The sequence below is a fragment of the Coregonus lavaretus genome, assembly GCF_964263955.1.
Source record: "Coregonus lavaretus genome assembly, chromosome: 22".
Lineage (NCBI taxonomy): Eukaryota > Metazoa > Chordata > Actinopteri > Salmoniformes > Salmonidae > Coregonus > Coregonus lavaretus.
Window position 1 is genome coordinate 20,299,070 of NC_140009.1, and position 18,567 is coordinate 20,317,636.

General features: G+C 43.3%; 1 protein-coding gene across 1 annotated transcript in view; it reads left to right on the plus strand.

Moving 5' to 3' along the window:
* The window catches only part of LOC311150416 (nucleolar protein 4-like), a gene marked incomplete at both ends in the record, with an annotated part of 171,365 nt that overhangs the window by 86,023 nt on the left and 66,775 nt on the right, over positions 1-18,567 (plus strand). The window contains one exon of the mRNA XM_084187887.1: positions 16,831-16,978. Within this exon, the coding sequence (XP_084044013.1) occupies positions 16,831-16,978 (148 nt within the window). The remainder of the gene's footprint in view (positions 1-16,830; positions 16,979-18,567) is intronic.

Consider the following 18,567-nt stretch of genomic DNA (forward strand, 5'->3'; position numbering starts at 1 on the left):
TCACGAACGGAAACATCATGTTCGTTTAACCTTGATGTAGCCTACTCTTGACAATGTTGACTGGTAACTAAGGCACATAAACTAGTGCAGAGTGTACTCACTGAGAGAGAGGAGTAGTCACCCTTTCCATTGTGGAAGAGTGTGTGTAGATGTCTCTGTATTTGAGAGGATATCAGGTTCCTGAAAGCACCCACCACAACCCAACCCATCACATCCAGTAAACCTTGTCTTGTGAAAGCAGATCAGAGTGCTCCTGTCACTTTAATGATGTTGTGCATCCATGTTTTTGCGAAGGCAAAGTTAACATTTGTATAACCGCTATTGTCTCTCTGAGAAACATATCTGAATTCACTAATTCGGCGGTCTGTTCCTATCTGCATCAAGTAAAGCCATTCGGCTTCTCTGAGGTAGAGCTGAAGCCTTTGTTGTGGGGACTTTCAGCCTGTCCGACGGTGCTCATCAAGAGGGACTGTTGACGTGGCATGTTGTGGTGTGTTGCTTTTCACCGATTTAACCTGAACAATTACAGAATGACAAAGTAGCTCTGTGTGGGAAATCTCTAGGCCTGTTTATTTCTTAGTGTGGGTTATTGAAAAGACTCCTGTCACGTTCTTGTGTGTCAGTTATGTTTAGCACCATATTAACAGCAAATACTTGCCCCAGTTTATTTCATTTTGACATGTCTAACTGAAGGATCAGCCAATCTGAAATCAGTCAGGGTTCAAATTGGCTTTCGTCACAATGGGTTCACCAATGCTTTGAGCTTGTTAGAGGCAGCCCGACCCAGCACAAGGTTACAGGTTGTGTTCGCTATGATTCAGGAAGTCCATTTATTTTGTATCTTTTGTTAATGCATAGTAAAGATCTTGCCTATTATTTTTTCATTGACAAGATTAGCAAATTTAGGCATGACATGCAGCAACAAACGCCGACACTACACATCCAAGTATAACTGACCAAATTATGAAAGACAAGCATTGTAATTTTGAATTCCGTAAAGTGAGTGTGGAAGAGGTGAAAAAGGTATTGTTGTCTATCAACAGTGATAAGCCACCTGGGTCTGACAACTTGCATGGAATATTACTGAGTATAATAGCGGACGATATTGCCACGCCTATTTGCCATATCTTCAATCTAAGCCTACAAGAAAGTGTGTGCCCTCAGGCCTGGAGGGAAGCAAAAGTAATTCTGCTACCCAAGAATAGTAAAACCCCCTTTACTTGCTCAAATAGCCGACCAATCAGCCTGTTACCAACCCTTAGTAAACTTTTGAAAAAATTTGTGTTTGACCAGATACAATGCTATTTTACAGTAAACAGACTTTCATCACGCTTACAGGGAAGGACATTCAACATGCACGGCACTTACACAAATGACTGATGATTGGCTCAGAGAAATTGATGATGAAAAGATTGTGGGAGCTGTTTTGTTAGACTTCAGTGCGGCTTTTGACATCATCGATCATAGTCTGCTCCTGGAAAAATGTATGTGTTATGGCTTTACACCCCCTACTATAGTGTGGACAAAGAGTTACCTGTCTAACAGAATACATAGGGTGTTCTTTAATGGAAGCCTCTCCAACATAATCCAGGTAGAATCAGGAATTCCCCAGGGCAGCTGTCTCGGCCCCTTACCTTTTTCAATCTTTACTAGTGACCTGCCACTGACTCTGAGTAAAGCCAGTGTGTCTATGTATGCTACAACAGCGAGTGAAATTACTGCAACACTTAACAAAGAGCTGCTGTCAGTTTCAGAATGGGTGGCAAGGAATAAGTCCGAAATAAGTCAGAAATATTTCAAAAACTAAAAGTATTGTATTTGGGACAAATAATTCACTAAACCCTAAACCTCAACTAAATATTGTAATGAATAATGTGGAAATTGAGCAAGGTGAGGTGACTAAACTGCTTGGAGTAACCCTGGATTTTAAACGGCCATGGTCAAAACATGTTGATGCAACAGTAGCTAAGATGGAGAGAAGTCTGTCCATAATAAAGCGCAGCTCACTATCAACAAGGCAGGTCCTACAGGCCCTAGTTTTGTCACACCTGGACTACTGTCCAGTTGTGTGGTCAGGTGCCACAAAGAGGGACTTAGGAAAATGACAATTGGCTCAGAACAGGGCAGCATGGCTGGCCCTTAAATGTACACAGAGAGCTAACATTAATGTCAAGAGATTAGAGATTAACTTCATCACTACTTGTTTTTGTAAGAAGTATTGACATGCTGAATACACCGAGCTGTCTGTTTTTAAACTACTAGCACACAGCTCGGACACCCATGCATACTCCACAAGACATGCCACCAGAGGTCTCTTCACAATCCCCATGTCCAGAACAGACTATGGGAGGTGCACAGTACTACATAGAGCCATGGCTACATTCCACATCAGGAAACTGATGCAAGCAGTAGAATCAGATTTAAAAAATAGATACAAATACACCTTATGGAGCAGCAGGGACTGTGAAGAGAGACACACACAGGCACAGACACACACATACATGCACTCTACACACACTTGCACATGGATTTTGTATTGTAGATATGTGGTAGTAGAGTAGTGGCCTGAGGGCACACACTTAATGTGTTGTAAAAAGTGTTATGAAATGTAATGTCATGTAATATTTTGAATTGTATTCAATTGCCTTAATGTTGCTGGACCCAAGGAAGAGTTGCTGCTGCCTTGGCAGCAGCTAATCGGAATCCTTAATAAATACAAATAGCACTTGATGCACTTCATGTAGGCCTGGGCCTATCCCCAGAAACACGCTTTCCTTGTTCCCAAAGCTCCATCCTGCTCCTTCTCTATTTATCATCAGGGGCTCAACACCATCTCACCAATGTAATGAATAGGCTCAGGGGGGCATTACATTTATGGACTTGCTTTTCTCTTGGTAATCTTGTTTCTTGCTCCTCATTCTGCTTCATGTCTGTTTGTCTGTCTGTCGGTTACTGGCTGTACTTATTGTGCCAATAGAAGAGCATCCTGTCTGTCTATGGCCTTGTGGTCAGGAACAATGGGACACCATTCTAACTCTCCAGTACCAACGGCTGATTCGGCTGAGATTCTAAAACACAAGTCGCGGATCTTTCCGACGCCCTGTAGTCTGTTGCCTTTTTTACCACTCACGTTCTCTGTTGTCAGACGGCACTGGATATAGTAACATGCAGTGGCAGAGTAATTGACTGCGGACTGCGGAGATATAGTTTCAGATGCAGTTCCCCCACTCTTCAGCCCCAGCCTAATCTCACAGTGTGACTCTACCAGCCCTGTTCAGTTAGCTGTGTTCAACCTGAACTCAACAGCCACATAAACAGCTTCCCACCAGGCTTGCTGGCTGATCCATGAAGGTCAGGTGGGAATCATTTATTATTGTCAGCCCAGTCTTCATAGTAATAGAATGCTTTCTATTAGTCCTTTGGCACACAGGTCTAGTGGTTTAATATTGTACAGCAGACATTGATATTCATCTGTCTGTGTCCTTCCAGCAGCCTGTCCATCACCTCGCCTGTTCCAATCCTCATCCACTTTTCAACTATCATCAACTTTGATTAGACTATTTGAAGTATTTCTGCCCCCCTGTTACACTTGCTTGAGCTGTAGGTGCATACGAACATCTGCCATTTGAGTGTAATGAATGGGTTATACAGTGCCTTGCAAAAGTATTCATCCCCCTTGGCGTTTTTCCTATTTTGTTGCATTACAACCTGTAATTTAAATGTATTTTTATTTGGATTTCATGTAATGGACATACACAAAATAGTCCAAATTGGTGAAGTGAAATTAAAAAAAGAACCTGTTTCAAAAAATTCAAAAAAATAAATAACGGAAAAGTGGCGTGTAAATATGTATTCACACCCTTTTTTAAATTTATTTAAATTTATACTTTTTTTTTAGGGGGTAGATCAGCTTTAATATTTCAGATAGATTGTAACTTCCATCAATGGAATTGTCTGCATCACTTCCAATCCCCCATATGTTTTTTTTTCTCGCAAATATATATATATACATACACACACACACACATATATATATATATATTTTACATTTACATTTTAGTCATTTAGCAGACGCTCTTATCCAGAGCGACTTACAGTTAGTGAATACATATTTTTTTTTTTTTTTTATACTGGCCCCCCGTGGGAATCGAACCCACAACCCTGGCGTTGCAAACGCCATGCTCTATCAACTGAGCTACATCCCTGCCGGCCATTCCCTCCCCTACCCTGGACGACGCTGGGCCAATTGTGCGCCGCCCATGAATCTCCCGGTCGCGGCCGGCTGCGACAGAGCCTGGATTCGAACCAGGATCTAGTGGCACAGTTAACACTGCGATGCAGAGCCTTAGACCACTGCGCCACACACATATACCTACACACATATACATACACACATACACATACACACACATACACACACATATATATATATACACTGCTCAAAAAAATAAAGGGAACACTAAAATAACACTGAATGAATGAAATAATCTTATTAAATACTTTTTTCTTTACATAGTTGAATGTGCTGACAACAAAATCACACAAAAATTATCAATGGAAATCAAATGTATCAACCCATGGAGGTCTAGATTTCTCCTGATGAGGTGGCGGATGGTCTCCTGAGGGATCTCCTCCCAGACCTGGACTAAAGCATCCTCCAACTCCTGGACAGTCTGTGGTGCAATGTGGCGTTGGTGGATGGAGCGAGACATGATGTCCCAGATGTGCTCAATTGGATTCAGGTCTGGGGAACGGGCGGGCCAGTCCATAGCATCAATGCCTTCCTCTTGCAGGAACTGCTGACACACTCCAGCCACATGAGGTCTAGCATTGTCTTGCATTAAGTCCCAGGGCCAACCGCACCAGCATATGGTCTCACAAGGGGTCTGAGGATCTCATCTCGGTACCTAATGGCAGTCAGGCTACCTCTGTGCGGCCCCCCAAAGAAATGCCACCCCACACCATGACTGACCCACCGCCAAACCGGTCATGCTGGAGGATGTTGCAGGCAGCAGAATGTTCTCCACGGCGTCTCCAGAGTCTGTCACGTCTGTCACATGTGCTCAGTGTGAACCTGCTTTCATCTGTGAAGAGCACAGTGGCGAATTTGCCAATCTTGGTGTTCTCTGGCAAATGCCAAACGTCCTGCATGGTGTTGGGCTGTAAGCACAACCCCCACCTGTGGACGTCGGGCCCTCCTACCACCCTCATGGAGTCTGTTTCTGACCGTTTGAGCAGACACATGCACATTTGTGGCCTGCTGGAGGTCATTTTGCAGGGCTCTGGCAGTGCTCCTCCTGCTCCTCCTTGCACAAAGGCGGAGGTAGCAGTCCTGCTGCTGGGTTGTTGCCCTCCTACGGCCTCCTCCACGTCTCCTGATGTACTGGCCTGTCTCCTGGTAGCGCCTCCATGCTCTGGACACTACGCTGACAGACACAGCAAACCTTCTTGCCACAGCTCGCATTGATGTGCCATCCTGGACGAGCTGCACTACCTGAGCCACTTGTGTGGGTTGTAGACTCCGTCTCATGCTACCACTAGAGTGAAAGCACCGCCAGCATTCAAAAGTGACCAAAACATCAGCCAGGAAGCATAGGAACTGAGAAGTGGTCTGTGGTCACCACCTGCAGAACCACTTTTTTTTTTGCTAAAAGTATTATTATATTATTGATCGATTGACTATGACTTTTCAGATCACCCAGTAGTGCTATCTGCAGGGTTAGCTCCAGGTAAATATTGCAATCCTTTAGCCATTCCTGGACCTGTGTCCAAAAACAAGCTACAAATGGACAGTACCAAAACAAATGATCAAATAATTCTGTCTCTTCGCAGCAAAATCTGCAGAGCTGGGAAGATTGTATCCCCATATAAATAACATTCACCCCCTTTGCTATGAAGCCCCTAAATAAGATCTGGTGCAATCAATTACCTTCAGAAGTCACATAATTAGTTAAATAAAGTCCACCTGTGTGCAATCTAAGTGTCACATGATCTGTCACATGATCTCAGTATATATACACCTGTTCTGAAAGTCTGCAACACCACTAAGCAAGGGGCACCACCAAGCAAGCAGCACCATGAAGACCAAGGAGCTCTCCAAACAGGTCAGGGACAAAGTTGTGGAGAAGTACAGATCAGGGTTGGGTTATAAAAAAATATCTGAAACTTTGAACATCCCACGGAGCGCCATTTAAATCCATTATTACATTTTTAAAAGAATATGTCACCGCAACAAACCTGCCAAGAGAGGGCCGCCCACCAAAACTCACGGATCAGGCAAGGAGGGCATTAATCAGAGAGGCAACAAAGAGACCAAAGATAACCCTGAAGGAGCTGCAAAGCTCCACAGTGGAGATTGGAGTATCTGTCCATAGGACCACTTTAAGCCGTACACTCCACAGAGCTGGGCTTTACGGAAGAGTGGCCAGAAAAAAGCCATTGCTTACAGAAAAAATAAAGCGAACACGTTTGGTGTTCGCCAAAAGGCATGTGGGAGACTCCCTAAACATATGGAAGAAGGTCAGATGAGACTAAAATGAAGCTTTTTGGCCATCAAGGAAAACGCTATGTCTGGCGCAAACCCAACACCTCTCATCACCCCGAGAACACCATCCTCACAGTGAAGCATAGTGATGGCAGCATCATGCTGTGTGTATGTTTTTCATCGGCAGGGACTGGGAAACTGGTCAGAATTGAAGGAATGATGGATGCCGCTAAATACAGGGAAATTCTTGAGGGAAACCTGTTTCACTCTTCCAGAGATTTGAGACTGGGACGGAGGTTCATCTTCCAGCAGGACAATGACCCTAAGCATACTGCTAAAGCAACACTTGAGTGGTTTAAGGGGAAACATTTAAATGTCTTGGAATGGCCTAATCAAAGCCCAGACCTCAATCCAATTGAGAATCTGTGGTATGACTTAAAGATTGCTGTACACCAGCGGAACCCATCCAACTTGAAGGAGCTGGAGCGGTTTTGCCTTGAAGAATGGGCAAAAATCCCAGTGGCTAGATGTGCCAAGCTTATAGAGACATACCCCAAGAGACTTGCAGCTGTAATTGCTGCAAAAGGTGGCTCTACAAAGTATTGACTTTGGGGGGGGGGGGGGGTGGTGAATAGGTATACACGCTCAAGGTTTCAGTTTTTTTCTCTTTTTTATTGTTTGTTTCACAAGAAAAAATATTTTGCATCTTCAAAGTGGTAGGCATGTTGTGTAAATCAAATGATACAAACCCTCCAAAAATCTATTTTAATTCCAGGTTGTAAGGCAACAAAATAGGAAAAATGCCAAGTCGCAAGCCACTGTATGTGTGTGTTTTTGAGTGTGTGCATGTCTGTGTCAGTGGTGGTACACTATGACCAAATTATGTGGACACCTGCTTGTCGAACATCTCATTCTAAAATCATGGGCATTAATATGAAGTTGGTCCCCCCTTTGCTGCTATAACAGCATCCACTCTTCTGGGAAGGCTTTCCACTAGATGTTGGAACATTGCTGCGGGGACTTGCTTCCATTCAGCCACGAGAGCATTAGTGAGATCGGGCACTGATGTTGGGCGATTAGGCTTGCAGTCGGCATTCCAATTAATCCCAAAGGTGTTCGATGGGGTTGAGGTCAGGGCTTTGTGCAGTCCAGTCAAGTTCTTCCACACCGATCTCGACAAACCATTTCTGTATGGACCTTGCTTTGTGCACGGGGGCATTGTCATGCTGAAACAGGAACGGCATTCCCCAAACTTTTGCCACAAAGTTGGAAGCACAGAATTGTCTAGAATGTCATTGTATTCTGTAGCGTTAAGATTTCCCTTCACTGGAACTAAAGGGCCTAGCCCGAACCATGAAAAACAGCTCCAGACCATTATTCCTCCTCCACCAAACTTTACAGTTGGCACTATGCAGTCGGGCAGGTAGCGTTCTCCTGGCAACTGCTAAACCCAGATTTGTCCGTCGGACTGCCAGATGGTGAACTGTGATTCATCACTCCAGAGAACACGTTTCCACTGCTCCAGAGTCCAATGGCAGTGATCTTTACACCACTCTAGCCGACGCTTGACATTGCGCATGGTAATCTTAGGCTTGTGTGCGGCTGCTCGGCCATGGAAACCCATTTCATGAAGCTCGCGATGAACAGTTGTTGTGCTGACGTTGCTATATAAGGTCCCACAGTTGACAGTGCCTGTCAGAGCAAAAACCAAGCCATGAGGTCGAAGGAATTGTCCGTAGAGCTCCGAGACAGGATTGTGTCGAGGCACAGATCTGGGGAAGGGTACCAAAATATTTCTGCAGCATTGAAGGTCCCCAAGAACACAGTGTCCTCCATCATTCTTAAATGGAAGAAGTTTGGAACCACCAAGACTCTTCCGAGAGCTGGCTGCCCGGCCAAACTGAGCAATCGGGGGAGAATGGTCTTGGTTAGGGAGATGTGACAAAAAACCCGATGGTCACTCTGACAGAGTTCCAGAGTTCGTCTGTGGAGATGGGAGAATCTTCCAGAAGAACTACCATCTCTGCAGCACTCCACCAATCAGGCCTTTTATGGTAGATTGGCCGGACGGACCACTCCTCAGTAAAAGGCACATGACAGCCCGCTTGGAGTTTGCCAAAAGGCGCCTAAAGGACTCTGAGACCATAAGAAACAAGATTATCTGATCTGATGAAACCAAGATTGAACTCTTTAGCCTAAATGCCAAGCGTCACGTCTGGAGGAAACCTGGCACCATCCCTACGGTGAAGCATGGTAGTGGCAGCATCATGCTGTGTGGATGTTTTTAAGCAGCAGGGACTGGGAGAGTAGTCAGGATTGAGGGAAAGATGAACGGAGCAAAGTACAGAGAGATCCTTGATGAAAACCTGCTCCAGAGGTCTCAGGACCTCAGACTGGGGCAAAGGTTCACCTTCCAACAGGACAATGACCCTAAGCACACAGGCCAAAACAACGCAGGAGTGGCTTCGGGACAAGTCTCTGAATGTCCTTGAGTGGCCCAGCCAGAGCCGAGGACTTGAACCTGATCGAACATCTCTGGAAAGACCTGAAAATAGCTGTGCAGCGACACTCTCCATCCAACCTGACAGAGCTTGAGAGGATCTGCAGAGAAGAATGGGAGAAACTCCCCAAATACAGGTGTGCCAAGCTTGTAGCGTCACACCCAAGGAGACTCGAGGCTGTAATCGCTGCCAAAGGTGCTTCAACAAAATACTGAGTAAAGGGTCTGAATACTTATGTAAATGTGATATTTCAGCACCCCAAAAATTTTTGATTTGCACAAATTTCTAAAAACCTTTTTTTCCTTTATCATTAAGGGGGATTGTGTGTAGATTGATGAGGGGAAAAACAATTTAATCCATTTTAGAATAAGGCTGTAACGTAACAAAATGTGGAAAAAGTCAAGGGGTCTGAATACTTTCCGAATGCACAGTATAGTGTATTTTCCTCTCTTCACGGCTGGTTTTCCGTGCGATCAATACTTTGCAGTGGAGAATTGTCATCTGCACCGTGTTAATCCTTCCAGGGCTTCCTTTGACTGGTAGGTGTGTGTGTATGTGTATGTGTGTGTGTGTGTGTGGATTCGTATTGCGACCCAGCCAACAAACGCCACACACTTATCAATATCATCACCTCTCTGCTCAGAGGAAGCTGCTCCCCCAATTTCCTCATTGATTTCTAAGAAAAATGGTATTGAAAGACATTTAGACATACTAGGACATTCATAACATCTGTCTAGATCCACCTAGATACTAGCTTGATTGACACCTGTCATTAGCCTGTCAAGTTTGAGATAATAGTCTCTATTTTGGAACTTCTATTGCATTAATGGCTGTTGACATCAATATGTTTTTTGTTTTTTTTAGTTCTTTTTTGGGGGGGTAGATCAGCTTAATATTGCAGATAGATTGTAACTTCCATCAATGTAATGACATCAATATGTTGCTCCATGTTCCTTAGCAGACATTAAAAATTAAACACCACAATTTGCATGGAAGGCTGTCTTACTCAGTCTTACCACATGGCCCCTGGCCTCTCTAATTTGGTCATGCCTGACTTTTTTCCAGTTGGTTAAACTGGGATTTATCCTACTGAACATGTTTGAATTGACTAGAGTCTGAATCCTCCTTGTATTTTACCCTTCGTCTTCAGCAGTCGTACTGTGCTTCATTTCTCTCCTCTTCAAATTTCTCAGAACCAGAATTGTTCAGAATCAATTTAATTTCCAAGCTTACTGTTCCTGATCAGTTTCCATGGCAGCCAATAAACATCCTTTCCCTTCCTCCCTATTTATAGAGGAGAGAATGCAGTGCTGCTGCTGCTACTGCTGAAATACCAGCATCCATGTGATGGGAGGAGAAGAAGAGAGGAGGGAGAAAAAATACACACTTTAAAACTAAGAGAACAATAGGCAGAGTCTAGAGAGCTGCCTGGATATGAGAGCAGAGCAGAGCTGAGCAGAGAGGAAAGGTCCGGTTGCTAACTGCATTAGCTTGAAATGTACTTTCTCAGTTCCGGCCTCTGTGGAAAAAGCACTTCAGATGGCACAAGGGGTCATTTTCTGTCCTCTGTCTTCTTTACATTGGAGTGTGTTGGGGCTAAGCCTAATTGTCTTGGTAAATAAATACTGGGATGTTTAAGGAGATGCATGGGGAAAATGGGACTGAATTGAAAATCATGAACAAGCCTGTGCCTCAGAATGTTTTTATGTGTGAATGACAGTATGCAAAGCGTAGCCTACGACTCGTTTGAAGGCACATCAATCATTGAACTTACTGCATTTATGGTCCCATATCGAAAATATTTAATGAGGAGCTTAGCAAGATGCCATATCAAAGCAGTGTTGTCCTAGAGCTGGGTCTCCTCCTCATCCATTCTGCTGTGCTTGACAAAACTTCAGCTTCACAGTCCACTTGTGTATTTGTGATATGGAAGAATGATCATGGAAGCTTTTTACTCTTCTTCCACCGTGTTAAAAATAGAAGCACTCCCAGTTAATTATTTTGCTTTCTATTAGTCCTTTGGCACACAGGTCTAGTGGTTTAATATTGTACAGCAGACATTGATATTCATCTGTCTGTGTCCTTCCAGCAGCCTGTCCATCACCTCGCCTGTTCCAATCCTCATCCACTTTTCAACTATCATCAACTTTGATTGGACTATCTGATTGATTGATTGATTGATACAGAATGGAGACAAGTAGGTGTTTACAAAACTGATAAACCGAGTCACATATTCACACAATGTAAAGGATTAGGTTGGATCTTAATTAGCCTAGGCTTAGATATTTGAACACAGGCTATTTGATGTTGCCTAAGAAAGGGAGTGGTGCTGTTGTATTTCATTAAAGCCCAAAGAGATGTTATTTGGTTGGTCCTGCTGTCTCCTTCCACCCAGGCTGTGATTAATCAGGGAGAGACATCATGTAGATGAGATGTGAGCATTAGAGTGGGATCATTAATAAACAATAAAAACGAATAAATAAATAAATAAATAAAAAAGTTTACCAGTTTCATTTAAGGACCAAAAGATTGACAGCCGTCCCATATAGATTGCAAAATAGTTGGGAAGAGATTTTTGACGTACCGCTCCCATGGCATAGTGTTTATGAACTGATACGCAAAACGACGCCAAATTCAAAACGTATAATTTTTCAATTTAAATTATTATATACAATTCTTGTTACCAATAGTGTTATTTGTATGGGGGATATAATCTTCCCAGCTCTGCAGATTTGGCTGTGAAGAGACAGAATCATTAGATCATTTGTACTGTCCATTTGTAGCTTGTTTCTGGACACAGGTCCAGGAATGGCTGAAGGATTGCAATATTTGCATGGAGCTGACCCTGCAGATAGCACTACTGGGTGATCTGAAAAGTCATAGTCAATTGATCAATAATATAATAATACTTTTAGCAAAAATGTTTATTTTCAATTCACAAACTGTAGAAACAATGAGATTAGAAAGGTTCAGAACTTTTGTAAAACATCACAGTACAGTTGAAAAATATATGGCAAATAGAAATCCAATATGGATGGTGTTAAGAGTTAAGAGATAGATGGGAGGTGTTGAATGGAGCTGAAGGATGGGACTAATAACAACAACTAATAACAAGATAATTAGTGTAAGACATGCTGTGTCCATAATAAGTATATAGGTTATATATTGTGACCAACCAGTCAATCCACAAAGAAGACGAGCCTAACTTTATGTCCTTGTCAGGCATCAGCGTATTCACTCAGGATGTCAGGATTGTTAAGCTAAGAAGTGTGTGTAAACCTAACTCGTTGTTGTAACTGTGGCAGAAGAAAACATACACACTTAGGGGTGTACTCACTTTTGTTGCCAGCGGTTTAGACATTAATGGCTGTGTGTTGTGTTATTTTGAGGGAACAGCAAATTTACACTGTTATACAAGTTGTACACTCACTACTTTACATTGTAGCAAAGTGTCATTTCTTCAGTGTTGTCACATTAAAAGATATAGTCAAATATTTTCAAAAATGTGAGGGGTGTACTCACTTTTGTGTGGTACTGTACATATAGGCCTATAGTGAGACTGATGTCAGCTATCAAATACTTGCAGCCTCCAGTGTGATTGAGTGCCATAGGTACAGTAGCTGAGAATCTGTTGACATCCACCTAGCAGCATCTCGTCAGAATGGTGATTACATACTCCTCTGCTCTGCTTGACCTCAATAGGACATGCTGCCGTGACCCCTCCCACTCCCAGTGACTGATGACCCATAGACCCCTCCAGCCCCTCTCCATTCAGCCCCTCTCTATCTCCTCTCCACTGCCCAAGGACATTTGTTATCTTTAGGGCCAGTGTGACAGCAGTTTTAATGACAATCTACTACAATTTCTACATATGGCCACCGGTGCTGTACTTAGATCCTGTCCTTGTCTTGATGCGTTCCACTGTGCCATGCTGTAGGGAAGGGCTGCACCTGGGTCGACTCAACAGCGGACCAGTTAGTTAGGGAACGCCTGTATCTCTCCATCCACATAAACTCATAAATAATGCACAGGTCAATTTGCAAGTGAAAGAAGATAACCAATTGGAGTGCGTGCTGGGTAGCCTGCATGTGGGCAGAGGGTGACTGACAGGTCCTGTGGGGTAGGCATGTGGGGGGGGTTGGCTGATGTCTGTTGTTCCTTGTGGAAAGATGGAGATACAGCCAGGTTCCTTGTGTTGTCTGCACTACAGTATGACTGTGATCCCTTTCTTGCTGTTAATGACTGCAGCAAAGTACACAAAGTATGCACACCCAACTGCCTATGGCACTTTGTTTCATTTGGTCCTCTCTGAAGAGGCCATGCATATACTCTGAGTGTACAAAACATTATCAACACTGCTCTTTCCATGACATAGACTGACCAGGTGAATCCAGGTGAAAGCTATGATCCCTTATTGATGTCACCTGTTAAATCCACTTCAGTCAGTGTAGATGAAGGGGAGGAGACAGGTTAAATAAGGATTTTTAAGCCTTGAGACAATTGAGACATGGATTGTGTATGTGTGCTATTCAGAGGGTGAATGGGCAAGACAGAAGATTGAAGTGCCTTTGAAAGGGATATGGTAGTAGGTGCCAGGCGCATTGGTTTGAGTGTGTCAAGAACTGCAACGCTGCTGGGTTTTTCACTCAACAGTTTCCTGTGTGTATCACCACTCAAAGGACATTGAGTCATCTTGACACAACTGTGGGAAGCATTGGAGTCAACATGGGCCAGCATCCCTGTGGAACGCTTTCGACACCTTGTAGAGTCCATGCCCCAAAGAATTTAGGCTGTTCTGAGGGCAAAAGGGGGGTGCAACTCAATATTCAAGTTTTGTACACTCAGTGTAGGTTTCATCGTTATTGATCGTGACATATAGGTTTCATCGTTATTGATCGTGACATATAGGTTTCATCTTTATTGATTGTGACTTATAGGTTTCATCATTATTGATTGTGACTTATAGGTTTCATCATTATTGATCGTGACATAGGTTTCATCATTATTGATTGGGACATATAGGTTTCATCTTTATTGATTGTGACTTATAGGTTTCATCTTTATTGATTGTGACTTATAGGTTTCATCATTATTGATTGTGACATATAGGTTTCATCATTATTGATTGTGACTTATAGGTTTCATCTTTATTGATTGTGACTTATAGGTTTCATCTTTATTGATTGTGACTTATAGGTTTCATCATTATTGATTGTGACTTATAGGTTTCATCATTATTGATTGTGACATAGGTTTCATCTTTATTGATTGTGACTTATAGGTTTCATCATTATTGATTGTGACTTATAGGTTTCATCTTTATTGATTGTGACTTATAGGTTTCATCATTATTGATTGTGACGTATAGGTTTCATCATTATTGATTGGGACATATAGGTTTCATCTTTATTGATTGTGACTTATAGGTTTCATCTTTATTGATTGTGACTTATAGGTTTCATCATTATTGATTGTGACTTATAGGTTTCATCGTTATTGATCATGACTTATAGGTTTCATCATTATTGATCGTGACTTATAGGTTTCATCATTATTGATTGTGACGTATAGTTTTCATCATTATTGATCGTGACAAATAGGTTTCATCATTATTGATTGGGACATATAGGTTTCATAATTATTGATTGGGACATATAGGTTTCATCATTATTGATCGTGACATATAGGTTTCATCATTATTGATCATGACATATAGGTTTCATCATTATTGATCGTGACATATAGGTTTCATCATTATTGATCGTGACATATAGGTTCAATTTGTAAAACATTCACCGGAAGGAGCTTGTGTTAGGCCTGAACATCGCCTGGAAAACAAACTTACAGTCAGTCCCCTTCAGACTGTTTCACACTGCTCTTTTTAGTGAATCAGTGTAGTTTGAGTCTGTTTTTGTGTGTATTCCCTTCATGTTGCTCAATCAGAAAAAAGACAGATATAGCTAGTAGTGATAGCATGATATATGTGTGTACGGATGTGTGTGCATGATAATCAAATCAAATCAAATGTTATTGGTCACATACACGTGTTTAGCAGATGTTATTGCGGGTGTAGCGAACTGCTTGTGCTTCTAGCTCCGACAGTGCAGTAATATCTAACAAGTAATATCTAACAATTTCACAACATATACCCAATACACACAAATCTAAGTAAGGAATGAATTAAGAATATATACATATGTGGACGAGCGATGTCAGAGCGGCATGGATTAAGATACAGTAGAATAGTATAGAGTACAGTATATACATATGAGATGAGTAATGCAGATATGTAAACATTATTAATGTGACTAAGATACCGTAGAATAGTATAAAATACAGTATATACATATGAGATGAGTAATGCAAGATATGAAACATTTCTTAAAGTGGCCAGTGATTTCTAGTCTATGTCTATAGGCAGCAGCCTCAAATGTGCTAGTGATGGCTGTTTAACAGTCTGATGGCCTTGAGATAGAAGCTGTTTTTCAGTCTCTCAGTCCCAGCTTTGATGCACCTGTACTGACCTCGCCTTCTGGATGATAGCGGGGTGAACAGGCAGTGGCTCGGGTGGTTGATGTCCTTGATGATCTTTTTGGCCTTCCTGTGATGTGTGTGTATGGTTGTGTGTGTATGATATATGACGTGTGTGTACGGTTGTGTGTGCATGATATATGACGTGTGTGTGTATGGTTTGTGTGCATTATATATGACGTGTGTGTACGGTTGTGTGTGCATGATATGACGTGTGTGTACGGTTGTGTGTGCATGATATGACGTGTGTGTGTATGGTTGTGTGTGCATTATATATGAAGTGTGTGTGTATGGTTGTGTGTGCATTATATATGACGTGTGTGTACGGTTGTGTGTGCATGATATATGACGTGTGCGCATGTGTGTTGTGGATGTGTGAGACTAGGTGCTTGCACAAGCTCATACTGTAAGTGTATGGAAAGACTTAATAAGAAGTTATAAAGTGCAGTGGATGGGTCTGAGGTTTGAGGTGAAGGCTGTGTCTTGACTGTCTGTCTGTTGTGTTGCCTGAAAGGCAGCTATCTGCAGCACTCTGGACCTCATTAGTGGGAGTGCCGGGCTCTCAGATCCTCTTCGATCTGTGCTGCAACCGGAGGAGCCTCACTGACACAAGTCAAACAAACAAGAGTGGAATAAATGTAGAATGTGTGTAGAATGAATGTAGAATCAGCTCTGACATGGAAATTAAGATAGGGGCCTTAGCCCTTATGGTGTCATTAGGCTGGTTGGTTTTTTGCCCGGGTTTTGCCCCGGTCATGGAGCCTCAGCTGGACTTCTAATGCTTAATGAATCTTTCTTAATGCTCCGTATGAATGGTGTATAGGCCTGCTGCTAAAGGCTTCTGGACCTGGTAGATGGAGTTCTTATTGTGTTTAGTCTGTAGTCCTCTGTCTGTAGTGCTCTTTGCCTTAATGCAGTGACTAAAAAGGGAGAGCTTCTGTAATGACTGATGCTTAACACTTTGCTATATTGCAAATGTGCAACGGCAGGCTGTCTTTGACTTTTGTCCATTGTCTCACACTCATAATAGTAAATTGTTGCCGGTTATGTTGTTTATTTTATTTATAACAACATAACACTCAGCAGTCCAGACACGCACCAATTGTCTTACTGCAAAGTGTCATCCTCTCCGTCAGTAGCCCATTTAGGTAGTCTTCTGTCACAGACAAGGTAGCCTCATTCCGCCTCTTTTGGCAACCGGTCACGTAACGTCTGATATCTTCCAATCTCTTTTTCTCCCTCTTCCACCTGCCTTAGCTGTCCACGGAATGACATGACTGAATCTTTCTCTCTCTCCCTGTCTTTTTCCGTCAGGATGAGACATCAGTGAGCAGTGAGGACTTTGACATGAGCGACCCCACATGGATATCAGCTGATCACGGTCCTGCTTCAGACCTGAGTCCCCCGAACCGCAGAGAGAGAATGCACAGCCCCCAGAACGCACACATTAAGGAGGAGGACGGTAAGAAAGAGCTACTACTGTTGCTCTCTCTCTCTCTCTCTCTCTCCTCTGATCTCCCCTCTCTCAGCTCTCTCTCTTTTATTTAAATGAAATCCCTCATAGGTATGGTTGGTGGGGAAAACTGAGAGCTTTGAAGAAATGGATTTGTGTACCGCTGCTATAAAGATACAGTACAATTATCTGTTCAACACTGTGCCCACAACAACATGCACTCCTCACACTAAGTCAATCAGTGTGTTAGTTAGGCTGGGAGAGAGCAAGCTCTTTGGATTTTGATGTGAGTAGAGTGGAAAGGCCAGGGTGAAGCGAGAGAAGATGTTGGAATCAATTTCGATCAAGGGGGCCTCACCCTGCTGCTCTCTCCCTGCTTCTGGTACGGTTGAAGGGCTACTGTTCCCATACCAGGGAGGAAGGGGGTGAACGGAGAGGGTTGGATGGAGGTATGGTTGGGGTTGGGGAAAGAGGGGCAGGGAGCCTTGTCAGGTCCTCTAGACCAGCTAGAGAAGGCCTCCTGGGACAGGTTAAGCCACCACCACCACCTAAATGGTGTTCACCTTGAACTCTGTGTGGAGACATGACCAAAGGTCAATGTATTCTAATCCACTCTGTAACAGTCAGTATGAGTGGTACTGAGCAGGGAAACATTTGCCCCTTAATACAAGTACGAGCGTGTGTTACTGTGCACCATGATGTCTTTCCATGACTCCATCTTTCAGCGGGCTGAGGAGAAACAGCTTGGCTGTGGTGATTGACACTGCGTTGCCTGCTGCTGCTGTCAGGTGAATGTGCAGAGGTAATGTTCCCGGAGAGAGCCATCATTACATGTCCGCTCGCTGCCTATTTAACCCGGCAGCAGCAAGCAGTAGCAGATGGGATCTGGGAGCAGTTTCGCACATGGCGGATGAATGCACCGCCGAAAATAAGCTAATAAATCAAATAGTTAACAGTGGAGAACACCGCCAGCCGTGCTCTCTCCTTCTCTAACTTTAGGAGACAAAAATCTTATCTGCTATTCTTCAATAAGTCTAAAGTCGAAACGTCTATACAGAAAGGCTTGTTGTTAGCTAGCCATTTGTGTTGTAGCCTATAGCCTAACGTTTCCTGTCTGAGAATATGAGATGTTAATGGGAACCTCCAATATGGCCCTCCAATAGAGAACTTTGACAGGCAACCTTGACTTGCTAGCTATGTCACTGTGAATTATTTGCCAGAGGGAGTAAACCTTGCTCCTCTCTGTCTATTTTGAACGGACTGGCTCCTCTCCCATCTGTCCCATTTATCTGCTCTCCAAGGTGGGGGGAAGGGGGGTCACACTTTGACTCTGAGGGTTGTGACATATTCCAGGAGCGCCCCACAAGAGATTCTCAGGCCCTGTGCTTAAGAGTGGCTATGATTGCACTGGGGCTCCAGAGGGAACCAAGAGGGGCTCCTGATGCACTGACCTCCTGAGGGGCCACTCCACTGGCTGAGCTGTGGAGTGGCCCCTCGAGGAGCTCTCACTGGAGATGTGACTGGAAGGGTCATTGGGCAAGTGTCTGTGACAACAAGATGTACCACTCTGTGGTAGGTGCTAGGCACTTCCTCCATCA